The 13,248-nt window shown below is 48.9% G+C and overlaps 1 protein-coding gene across 10 annotated transcripts in view; it reads left to right on the top strand.

The window, feature by feature from the left end:
* The window catches only part of LOC146869091 (stAR-related lipid transfer protein 3-like), a 161,503-nt gene that overhangs the window by 120,325 nt on the left and 27,930 nt on the right, over positions 1-13,248 (top strand). For all 10 annotated transcript variants that reach the window (XM_085599931.1, XM_085600395.1, XM_085599874.1 and 7 more), the window contains 4 exons: positions 5,190-5,288; positions 5,724-5,779; positions 7,225-7,317; positions 11,801-11,863. In XM_085599931.1, coding sequence (XP_085456057.1) covers positions 5,190-5,288; positions 5,724-5,779; positions 7,225-7,317; positions 11,801-11,863 — 311 coding nt within the window. The remainder of the gene's footprint in view (positions 1-5,189; positions 5,289-5,723; positions 5,780-7,224; positions 7,318-11,800; positions 11,864-13,248) is intronic.

The raw sequence follows: 13,248 nt of genomic DNA on the forward strand, positions 1-13,248 counted from the left end.
CCATTGGGGAAGCATGACACCACTGCCATTGGGGAGACATGACACTACTGCCATTGGGGAGACATGACACTACTGCCATTGGGGAGGCATGACACTACTGCCTTTGGGGTGGACGGGGAGACATGACATTGCTGCCATTGGGGAGACGAGGAGACATGGCATTACTACCATTGGGGGTATGGGGAGACATTACAAGACTGCCATGGGGGAGAATGGGGTGACCTACACCACTGCCATTGGGGAGACATGCCACTACTGCCATTGGGGAGACAGGCCACTACTGCCATTGGGAAGGCATGACACTACTGCCATTGGGGAGACATGAGACCACTGCCATTGGGGAGGCATGACACCACTGCCATTGGGGAGGCATGACACCACTGCCATTGGGGAGGCATGCCACTACTGCCATTGAGGAGGCATGCCACTACTGCCATTGGGGAGACATGCCACTACTGCCATTGGGGAGGCATGACACTACTGCCATTGGGGAGACATGAGACCACTGCCATTGGGGAGGCATGCCACTACTGCCATTGGGGAGGCATGACACTACTGCCATTGGGGAGGCATGACACTACTGCCATTGGGGAGGCATGACACTACTGCCATTGGGGAGACATGACACTACTGCCATTGGGGAGACATGACACTACTGCCATTGGGGAGACACGACACTACTGCCATTGGGGAGACACGACACTACTGCCATTGGGGAGACACAACACTTCTGCCATTGGGGAGGCATGACACTACTGCCATTGGGGACGCATGACACTACTGCCATTGGGGAGGCATGACACTACTGCCATTGGGGAGACATGACACTACTGCCATTGGGGAGACATGACACTACTGCCATTGGGGAGGCATGACACTACTGCCTTTGGGGTGGACGGGGAGACATGACATTGCTGCCATTGGGGAGACGAGGAGACATGGCATTACTACCATTGGGGGTATGGGGAGACATTACAAGACTGCCATGGGGGAGAATGGGGTGACCTACACCACTGCCATTGGGGAGACATGCCACTACTGCCATTGGGGAGACATGCCACTACTGCCATTGGGAAGACATGAGACCACTGCCATTGGGAAGACATGAGACCACTGCCATTGGGGAGGCATGACACCACTGCCATTGGGGAGGCATGACACCACTGCCATTGGGGAGGCATGCCACTACTGCCATTGAGGAGGCATGCCACTACTGCCATTGGGGAGACATGCCACTACTGCCATTGGGGAGGCATGACACTACTGCCATTGGGGAGACATGAGACCACTGCCATTGGGGAGGCATGACACTACTGCCATTGGAAAGATGGGGAGGCATGACACTACTGCCATTGGGGAGGCATGACACTACTGCCATTGAGGAGGCATGACACCACTGCCATTGGGGAGGCATGACACCACTGCCATTGGGGAGGCATGACACCACTGCCATTGGGGAGGCATGACACCACTGCCATTGGGGAGGCATGACACCACTGCCATTGGGGAGGCATGACACCACTGCCATTGGGGAGGCATGACACCACTGCCATTGGGGAGGCATGACACTACTGCCATTGGGGAGGCATGACACCACTGCCATTGGGGAGGCATGACACCACTGCCATTGGGGAGGCATGACACTACTGCCATTGGAAAGATGGGGAGGCATGACACTACTGCCATTGGGGAGGCATGACACTACTGCCATTGGGGAGGCATGACACTACTGCCATTGAGGAGGCATGCCACTACTGCCATTGGGGAGACATGCCACTACTGCCATTGGGGAGGCATGACACCACTGCCATTGTGGAGGCATGACACTACTGCCATTGGAAAGATGGGGAGGTATGACACTACTGCCATTGGGGAGGCATGACACTACTGCCATTGAGGAGGCATGACACCACTGCCATTGAGGAGGCATGACACCACTGCCATTGGGGAGGCATGACACCACTGCCATTGGGGAGGCATGACACTACTGCCATTGGAAAGATGGGGAGGCATGACACTACTGCCATTGGGGAGGCATGACATTACTGCCATTGGGGAGACATGACACTACTGCTATTGGGGAGATGAGTAGGCATGACACTACTGCCATTGGGGAGACATGACACTACTGCCATTGGGGAGGCATGACACTACTGCCATTGGAGAGACATGGCACTACTGCTATTGGGGAGGCATGACACTACTGCCATTGGGGAGATGGGGAGGCATGACACTACTGCCATTGGGGAGATGGGGAGACATGACACTGCTGGCTTTGGGAAAGATGGGGTGACATGCCACTACTGCCATTGGGGAGGCATGACACTACTGCCATTGGGGAGACATGAGACCACTGCCATTGGGGAGGCATGCCACTACTGCCATTGGGGAGGCATGACACTACTGCCATTGGGGAGGCATGACACTACTGCCATTGGGGAGGCATGACACTACTGCCATTGGGGAGACATGACACTACTGCCATTGGGGAGACATGACACTACTGCCATTGGGGAGACACGACACTACTGCCATTGGGGAGACACGACACTACTGCCATTGGGGAGACACAACACTTCTGCCATTGGGGAGGCATGACACTACTGCCATTGGGGACGCATGACACTACTGCCATTGGGGAGGCATGACACTACTGCCATTGGGGAGACATGATACTACTGCCATTGGGGAGACATGACACTACTGCCATTGGGGAGGCATGACACTACTGCCTTTGGGGTGGACGGGGAGACATGACATTGCTGCCATTGGGGAGACGAGGAGACATGGCATTACTACCATTGGGGGTATGGGGAGACATTACAAGACTGCCATGGGGGAGAATGGGGTGACCTACACCACTGCCATTGGGGAGACATGCCACTACTGCCATTGGGGAGACATGCCACTACTGCCATTGGGAAGACATGAGACCACTGCCATTGGGAAGACATGAGACCACTGCCATTGGGGAGGCATGACACCACTGCCATTGGGGAGGCATGACACCACTGCCATTGGGGAGGCATGCCACTACTGCCATTGAGGAGGCATGCCACTACTGCCATTGGGGAGACATGCCACTACTGCCATTGGGGAGGCATGACACTACTGCCATTGGGGAGACATGAGACCACTGCCATTGGGGAGGCATGACACTACTGCCATTGGAAAGATGGGGAGGCATGACACTACTGCCATTGGGGAGGCATGACACTACTGCCATTGAGGAGGCATGACACCGCTGCCATTGGGGAGGCATGACACCACTGCCATTGGGGAGGCATGACACCACTGCCATTGGGGAGGCATGACACCACTGCCATTGGGGAGGCATGACACCACTGCCATTGGGGAGGCATGACACCACTGCCATTGGGGAGGCATGACACCACTGCCATTGGGGAGGCATGACACTACTGCCATTGGGGAGGCATGACACCACTGCCATTGGGGAGGCATGACACCACTGCCATTGGGGAGGCATGACACTACTGCCATTGGAAAGATGGGGAGGCATGACACTACTGCCATTGGGGAGGCATGACACTACTGCCATTGGGGAGGCATGACACTACTGCCATTGAGGAGGCATGCCACTACTGCCATTGGGGAGACATGCCACTACTGCCATTGGGGAGGCATGACACCACTGCCATTGTGGAGGCATGACACTACTGCCATTGGAAAGATGGGGAGGTATGACACTACTGTCATTGGGGAGGCATGACACTACTGCCATTGAGGAGGCATGACACCACTGCCATTGAGGAGGCATGACACCACTGCCATTGGGGAGGCATGACACCACTGCCATTGGGGAGGCATGACACTACTGCCATTGGAAAGATGGGGAGGCATGACACTACTGCCATTGGGGAGGCATGACATTACTGCCATTGGGGAGACATGACACTACTGCTATTGGGGAGATGAGGAGGCATGACACTACTGCCATTGGGGAGACATGACACTACTGCCATTGGGGAGGCATGACACTACTGCCATTGGAGAGACATGGCACTACTGCTATTGGGGAGGCATGACACTACTGCCATTGGGGAGATGGGGAGGCATGACACTACTGCCATTGGGGAGATGGGGAGACATGACACTGCTGGCTTTGGGAAAGATGGGGTGACATGCCACTACTGCCATTGGGGAGGCATGACACTACTGCCATTGGGGAGATGGAGATGCATGGCACTACTGCCATTGGGGAGATGGGGAGGCATGACACCACTGCCATTGGGAAGGCATGACACCACTGCCATTGGGGAGGCATGACACTACTGCCCTTGGGGAGATGGTGAGGCTTAATCTGGCCCCTGTGTAGCCAAAGTATATTAATATCAGAGGTCTAGGAGATGGGGTGCACGGATTTGAAGTACTATTTAAGAGGCTGCTACACATTAGCCGAAAAAGCGCTTCAACAGTCCATCCCGGGTAACAAGCGCTATATAAATAAAAATCTTTTTTTCTCCTCTCCTATCCCTACGCTATCCTCCTGAAATCCAAATAACTGAGTAACCTATCCACCACTCAAATTACTTTCATATTTCACTATACTAATTCAAAATTAATCCTTTATGGGCTCCGGAGTAGTGTGCTACTCTCCGAAAATCGCTTTGCCACCTTGTCAGGGGTAGTGAGCGCTATATAAATGCAATTACAATACAATACAATACATTCGCTTGAAAACTATCCTTTACGACCCAATGAGGCCCTTTGAGGAGCCATAATTGGGCTTCAGAGCACTTCACCCCAGACAAGAGGAGGCCTGCACCTTTAGCATCTGCCCTCGTGCCCCAGCCTCCCTGTACACACACCGGCTGCTCCTGGAAGACGTTACCGGGATGGCCGTGGACCTGTGATGCTGCATCTGCTGTATTAAATATGTCTCTTGTTTACCCTTTCAGGGGAGGTTATTTTCAGAAGTGTATTTTTAAGTAAATTTATATTGAATTTCTTTACTTATGTGAGATGCTTGCAAGTTCTATCCTGGATTACTGGGGCAGTGGTGTCTGGGCTCCTTGCTGGCAAAGGATGATGGGAGTTGGGTTTCTAGGAGGAGTAATTTCACCAAACTTCAACTTTCATCGTGTAATGACCATTAAAGATAGAGGCGGGAGCGTCATTAAATCTGTGCACGTGCGCCCTTTCTGTTTGTTAATTGTTGTTGGTTGCAGGGTATCTGGCGACACAGTCTGCGGCCAATCATCGGCCCCTGCTTTACCCTCGCGCCATCTCAGATGGACAGTTCTACTCTCCCCCGGAGTCCTTTGCAGGTGAGAAGGGGATGCCTCTAGAAACTTAAACAAATGTGGAGCAGCTGATGTGTGACTGCACTACTGGGATCTACTGTGGCGGTCTCGTGCACCCAAACCCCGGGCAAGAAGATCTCATTGGATCCTCTGTGATGTGTCCTTGCCCTGGAGTTGGAAATGCCATGTATGATCGTAGACTTTCCCATTGTGCTAGTGAAAACCTATCCCTTTCGGGTTGTGCGGCATTGTTCAAGTGATCTTGCCTCCCTTTCCATCAGACCATGTTGCACCAGCTATGAATTATTACCAGAGGTCTCTACTCCAGTGTTCCAGTTTTTTAAAAAAACACCCCTTGTGTGAGAAAATGTCCTCTAGCACAAGAGAACTTCAGAGGTCTGTATCTTTTGGTATACTGGCCGGTATCTGTCTTGTGACCTGTGTCTCTGCCTTTTTTAGGATCTGACAAGGAGTCTGATGATGGCGGGACAGGGGGACAAGCAGTCACAGCTCAGGTAAATTGTTGGGTTTGCTCATGGTTGAAGGAACAGATAATCTGGCGGAATCTCCAGTATTTTAGGAGAAGAAACTGCCCTGCTGGCTGAAAAGATGCAATGTTGAGAGTAGTAAAACCATATTAAAAGCGTAGAGGAGTGTTCGTTTCTTCCACTCTTACTTCTCCTTCGGCTTTCCAAGCAGTCTTAGCCAGGTGGGCCTCTCTTCTCCTCTCTACCACTAGCTCGGGTCTGGCAAGCTGGGCTTCCAAGCAGAATGCGATCGCAAAGAGGTAAGTGATGGGTTCCAACTATTTTTACCTCGTGCTAACATTTCTGAAGAACCCCATATAAAAAAGTTATCTTTGCAGTGGTGTTTGTGGAAGAAATGTGTCAGCAGGTGTATTTGCATTTACTTTAGACCTGTATATGTGTGATGTGTGAGCGGTGACTTAAATCAATTTATGATTTACAAAATATCCACTTTATTTTTTCACGAGTATTTCCTTTCTAGCACAAATTCTGACTTGAATTTGATAGGAAAAAGGTCCAGATAAAATAGTTGGGATTAATTATTGTCTTAGACAGTGGAACTAGTGAATAAAGGAGACTTCTCAGTCTAGAGAACAGCCAGGTGAAAAAAGAATTCCACTTGATTTGAATATCAACCAGTTATGCAGCTTGTCTAGCCAAATGATTGACATTGGATCCCAGATCACCTTTATTTAGGACATTTAGAGGTAACTGGTATGTTGCTTTGTAAGGGACACTAGTTTGAGTAATGCCTTAGGGCCATAGCCATGTCAGGAAGCTTCCAGCATCTGTTTTTCAAATTCTGCCCCTGGGTCATGGCAAGATGCGCACACATGTGGCCATACTCAGGCGGGGTCTATCAATGAGCTCTGGGTGGAAATGCAAAGTCAAACCCAACAGGCCGATCCCGCTCTGCAGTCCGAGAGTTTCTTGAGAAGAGTCCTGGAATGCGCTGATTGCCTCAGTAAACTTTAATGTACATATTTTAAGCAGTAGAACTGTTGCGTTTCAGCAAACACAAGCTGTATTAAACTGACCGATTGTTTACAAATATCTCATTTGTACATGTTTGTATACACAAGTTTTTTTTAAAGAATTTTGTCTGACAATTGTTTTTACTCTTTGTAGATATTATCTATTGTAATGGTTTAATTAACTAAACAATAAAGCTTACAATTACATAGCCATGTTCCTTCTGGTATCCATAAAATGTTTGTACTTCACCCGCACAGTCATCTAGAAGTGTAGGTTGTAGGAATCTAAAATGTGAAATATGAAACCAAAGAAAACAGAGGGGTGTTCAAAGTTCCCCGGTTTGTCACTTCCCGGATATGTCATATATGGTGCCGGGCAGCATTGCATGCTCTGCCTGGCTTTGTGAAGCGGGTCTCTGTCCCAACCGCCCCCAAGAATAACCAACCCCTGTGTTTCAGGAACGAGAGTATGTGCAGCAAGGCAAGGAGTCCTTGGAAGTGGTCGAGCAGATCCTGGCACAAGAGGCCAGCTGGAGATTCGAGAAAAGCAACGTGAGTGAATACCGATGGGGATCTGTGGCAGAATGTGTATGATCAGATCATGTATTTTCTTGGGAAGGGCAGCCATTTTGATGAAATCTCTTAGAGTCCTTTTCTTGCTGCATTTCCCCTCTTTCCTCCAGCAAGTTGTAGCATTGTCAAGTCCCCTTTCTACATTACACATCTGCAGGTGCCTTGTATCTGCAACTGGAGGAGTATTTAAGAGTAATTAGCTTTTTCTTTTAGATATTTTGGTAAAACAATCCTGCTTGTAAATTCATTGTAGAATTGTGGTCCACCAATCCAGTTCCAGGAGATGGGCTTTAAGCCATCCAGGTGCAGAGCCTGGTCCTGAATGCAGTCAATAAATATAGGTTCAAGGCGCAGTCGCCATTAGGATTTATTGCTGATGAGCCACTAATACAAAGATAATAGGATACGGGGGACAAAATTACACCCGAGTCCCTTGGCGATCAGTCATAACACCGAGTGGCACACAAGTTTCCAGGAGTTCAGGGGGCCGGTCTCTCCTACCACCTTGAAATCCCTAGAACCAACTTAGACCACTATTTGAAAATGTGCAAACTTGAATGGAAATAGAATTGGTATTTAGCAGCTTCGTTGGCATGTCTGCCCCAGTCTACAGGTCTGAATCATCGATGAACCATGAATGGCTTGTAAGCAGTGCTTTAAATGGGCCGGTACTCACCGGTACTAAGTACCAGCACTTTTTCATTTTCTCCCCTTGAGTACCGGCACTTTTCCTAGAATGAAGAGAGTACCGGTACTCATTGGACCTGACTTCAACCCAGGCAGCACTTCCTTCATCCCTCCACTGATACCTCTGCAGCACCTTTAACAAGCACTGCACGGAATTCATCTCGGGAACTCTTGGCACCAGGAACCAGCGTGAGCTGCTTTGGAAGTCTGGAAGTCATCAGAGGGGGGGGTCTGAAGAGTGGTTTTCTTATCCATTGTTCTTTTCACAGTGGGGCTGAGGGGGCTGTAAAATTAAATGGATGGCGGTGGGACGCACGGTTCAGGATTGAATATTCCAGCAGCGTTTCATTTAAAAGTGGGTTTATGGCTGTGGGAGTGATGTCCACTGAGTTATCTAACAGCGGCCCATTAAGCGCACCTGAGGACAGGCGCCAGCTGGCCTGCCCATCTCGGACCCCTCCCGGGCACAGGCCTCGCTGGCCTGCCCGTCTCGGACCCATCCCGGGTACAGGCCTCGCTGGCCTGCCCGTCTCGGACCCCTCCCGGGTACAGGCCTCGCTGGCCTGCCCGTCTCGGCCTCGAACCCCTCCCGGGTACAGGCCTCGCTGGCCTGCCCGTCTCTATCCACTCCCGGATACAGGCCTCGCTGGCCTGCCAGTCTCGGCCCCCTCCCGGGTACAGGCCTCGCTGGCCTGCGCGTCTCGATCCCCTCCCGGGTACAGGCCTCGCTGGCCTGCCCGTCTCTGCCCCCTCCCGGGTACAGGCCTCGCTGGCCTGCCCGTCTCGATCCCCTCCCGGGTACAGGCCTCGCTGGCCTGCCCGTCTCTGACCCCTCCCGGGTACAGGCCTCGCTGGCCTGCCCGTCTCGGACCCCTCCCGGGTACAGGCCTCGCTGGCCTGCCCTGGGCGTATGATCCACCGGGGGCCACCGTTCTTCCGCTCTTATACATACAACTGCTTCACTGGCTACCATTACAACTTGATCTATATTTCCAGAGTCCCTCTTCATTCTAAAACTATCTTGTTGTGAAATGTGTTCCTTCTTGAAAGTATAATAATGCCTCATACAAGTAACAGGAACTCCTTCCAGAATGAGTACACTCACGTAGAGGGACAACGAGTCACGGCTTTCAAAATTACGAAACGTGTTTCTTTATATCGGATAAGTGCCAAGTGTTTGTGTACGTGGTTGAGAAAACAAGTAGGTGCGAGGAAGGCACTGAACTCTGGCTGCTGTTTCAGAATGTGTCACAGGAATGAACACAGCTCACTCGGAAGAACACACTCTTCAGATACCCTTCAATTTTACTAAAAAATGTTTTAAACATATGTTCATAAAATGCTCTATTTCACTGTTGCACAAATAAAACTCACACTCCACAAATAGACTTGCACCGTAGGCAAACACAGTAGTGACGCACACAATACAGTAACGGATACATTCACAGAAACCATAATGCACAGACACGGATGGGTACATACTGCACAGATGTACATGCAGCAAAGATAGGGTAACCAGACGTCCCCGTTTTCCCAGGACGGTCCCCGTTTTTGGGTAAGTGTCCCCGTGTCCCGACACTTTTCTCCAAGTGACTCAAATGTCCCTGTTTTCAAACAGTGTCCCCGTTAAACACAGAAATGTCCCTGTTTTTCATTGTTCCGGTTGAGCATGCGCGCGCATGCTCTCTTTGCACTGTTTACGGCATGTGTCGTCACTGAGGTGAGCACTGTAGCAAGAAGGGAAATCCTTTGAAGAGAGACATTTTACACGCAGCGCCACCTGCGTCATCGTGCCAGCCAAAGTTTCTACTTTGGATAAAATATTATTTCTTCATCCTGTAGCTTGTATTCATAGTCATACAAACTTTTCAGTAGCCCTTATGCATACCGTGCAAGGATTAATGCATTGCTCATTGCATGTTTTATTCATAACCAATTGATGCATGCTTTGTGTTCTCCATATCAAAGCTATGACTTGACCTTTTGACTGACCTTTCAGATCACGGCAAACTGTTTAGCTGGAAAGGACTTAAAGGAGCAGGGTTAACGCCTGTGGGAGAGGCGAGCAGCGATGCTCGAGCTTTTTGCTCAGGTCTTCACACTATTGCACTATGAGATGACACCAATGGCTAGAGTGCACTATACATACCCCAGTAAGGTAACATGACATCTCAGCAGTGACTACGCAAATGTGGGAGGACAGTGTTGTCGGCCAACCTTTGCCACCCTTAAGTCCCTAAGGCAGTAATACCTGGAGAGAAGTTTTTTTTTGTACATTGGTCCATGGCTGCCATTTGGCAATTTAGCATTCCGCAGTTTACCTCCCATGCTTTCCTGTCATGAGCAACTAAGCAACATTGGTGAGTTGTACTTTATGTGGTGCTGACGTGCATCTATAGAAACGAGCATTGATAAAGCTAGTAAATCTGGCGTTTGCTAGCCTGTGATGTTTTATTGATTTTTGGCAAATATATGCTATAGTCCTTAAAAGTGTAAATGTAATAAAAAGTACTAATGCTGCTGTGTGAAGGACAGGGTTGCCAATAAAAGACCGCGGATTTGTTGTCTGTAATGCTTCATCTCGGTCTGTGGAGGGAGCTGTAATTGTAGTCCTTTTTCTATGTCTATGACAGCTGTCAAATAGTCCTACTTTTATGTCGATGGTTACTGCAAACCGTAGTCCTACTTCTATGTCTATGACCTGTCCCCGTTTTTTATTTTGAGAATCTGGTCACCCTAAGCAAACATTCATGCCCAAGCACGTACGCGCAAACACTTGCGAAAACCACAAGCACAGACACACAGCACACACATTCCATCGGTAGACACACACACACAGCATGCACACATACAATTGTAGGAAGAGGGTATACACGTGGGGCAGTGCAGAGGGGACAAAAGCTGAAATGTAGTAGACCCACTCCACAGATATAGTGGGATTTTAGAGGTATTATCTACTAGGCATAGATGTTCCTTGCGTTTAACAAACTCCTTATAGGAGGACGAGACTCCAGAAGGAGCAAGGGTGAAGAAAGACCAGGCAATTAGTTGCGGAGACTTCTGGACTGTGCCGGTGTTTCTCCTAGACCATAACAAACTGTTACTCGGAACCACATGAAGAATAAGGCAGTTAGCCCCCAAAGGAGACCAGCAGACGTTTACCACCACCCAGTATATAGTGCAAATGCTCCACGCCCTGCGTTGTATCAGAGATGTGGAAGTGTAAACAGAAATACGTTCATTCTTTCCCGGATGTTTGCCCTTGTCTGCCCTTTCCCCTGCCTGTTAAATCGGCCACGAGTGGCTCATCCTCCCGCTTAGCTGAACCGGTCACTGAGTGCTTATCTTTTATGTATGACCGAGGTGGCCCACCTTTTTTCAATCCTGAAGTGGCCCACCTTTTTTCATTCCTGAAGTGGCCCACCTTTTTCCATTCCTGAAGTGGCCCACCTTTTTTCATTCCTGAAGTGGCCCACCTTTTTTCATTCCCGAAGTGGCCCACCTTTTTTCATTCCCGAAGTGGCCCACCTTTTTTCACGGCTGAAGTGGCCCACCTTGTTTTCACGGCTGAAGTGGCCCACCTTGTTTCACGGCTGAAGTGGCCCACCTTGTTTCACGGCTGAAGTGGCCCACCTTCTTTCACGGAGTGGCCCACCTTCTTTCACGGCTGAAGTGGCCCACCTTCTTTCACGGAGTCAGTTTTGATCTTCCGCACCTACATTTCCTTATAGTGCAGTCTCCTTTAATATGTTCTGTGTGTTTTTTCGTTATTCAGGAAGTGGGAGATGTTGTCTACACCATCGAAACACCGTTCTATGGCAAGTCCTTCATCTTGAAGGTAAGGATACCTACTTAATACACTCCTCTTCCCACAGAACACCGGCTTACTTTTCTACTCCATGTCGCACCTACCTGGGTATTCTCTTTCCTTAACCAGCTGAGGCCTTAACTACTGCTTATCTCCATGGCTAACCCACACCCTTTCACAGTGCAGATGAACAGATGAGCTCCTACAGTTCACGCAACGTTCATATGCAGGTGCATTCTTTCTTTCATAAATGACACCATCCCAAGATCCATCTGGACATTTCTTAACTCGTTCATCATGCAGATGTACAATATTACGTCCTCTATCATCTCCTCCCAAAATACAACCGGCCATTTCCTATTTCCTTCAGAAAGCCCATCGGTCCCTGGTCTCTAGCCACCATCAATCCTTGTGTATCCTGCCTTTTGAGCCCAGTAAACTCCAAAGGCTCCAAGTGTGCTGCATTAATGTAGTTTTGGAGTTCTGTTAAAACATATTAATTGACCTCAGATTCAGTTTTCCGTTGGGGGTTGTTATAGTTATCTTGTATTGTCTATAATCAGGTGTATCTATTTGTGTACTACAAAATGTTTTTAAAAAAATGTTTTCTTAGTGAACAAAAAAATATAAAATAATATGTATTGATAAACAACAGATGAAAACTAATAAGAACTAAAAATAAAATTAATTTTTAGAAAAAAACCAGAACATGTATATGTGTATTTAAATGTCAAAATAATGTCTAGTTAGATTTGTATTTCAACCCATACGAGATTTAATGTCCGATAAAGAAATATAGGTCTTACGGGAGCTGTTCTTGTTTCAGTTGCTTTGTTTTCCCCTCTTTCTCCCTGACCTCACTTACCTCTGAGTGGGTCCCTTTATGTACAATTTCTTCTGTTTAAACCACAAGTGACATAATCGCTCAGTTCTAATACCTGTAGTGCACTTTATTCTTGTAAGGCTGCCCCTCTACCTAGGCAATGCAGGGTTAACAGCCGTGGCATTGTTGCGTGGAGTTGAGCACATACCTTTATATCTGTATTCTTGTGGGGAGTTAGGAGCAGGTCCGCAGGCATCTCCTCCATAAAGTTCTTTCAATCCCCTATACATGGATTCTTAGTCTTCCTCAGGACTGGTAGATGTGTGTTTGTCTACGAATGGACTTGTGACAGAACATTGGAGTCAATGTATGTGTCTGTGCTGCACAAAATGGTGATCTCCATTGTCCCCGGCTGGTTGTTGACCTTTTAGACATGCCAGCTTTCAAATACTAGTCTTTCTCCTTAGCCAAAACCAGATCAGCCCGTTTAGTGGGAAGAGTTAGCCGGCCACTGCTTTTTCCGTAGAAGAGATTCCCATGACAAGGCAAAACATGAAATTCCCCCTTTCCTGTCTGTGACCACATCCTTTTG

Source organism: Triturus cristatus, chromosome 1_1 (genome assembly GCF_964204655.1).
Source record: "Triturus cristatus chromosome 1_1, aTriCri1.1, whole genome shotgun sequence".
NCBI lineage: Eukaryota > Metazoa > Chordata > Amphibia > Caudata > Salamandridae > Triturus > Triturus cristatus.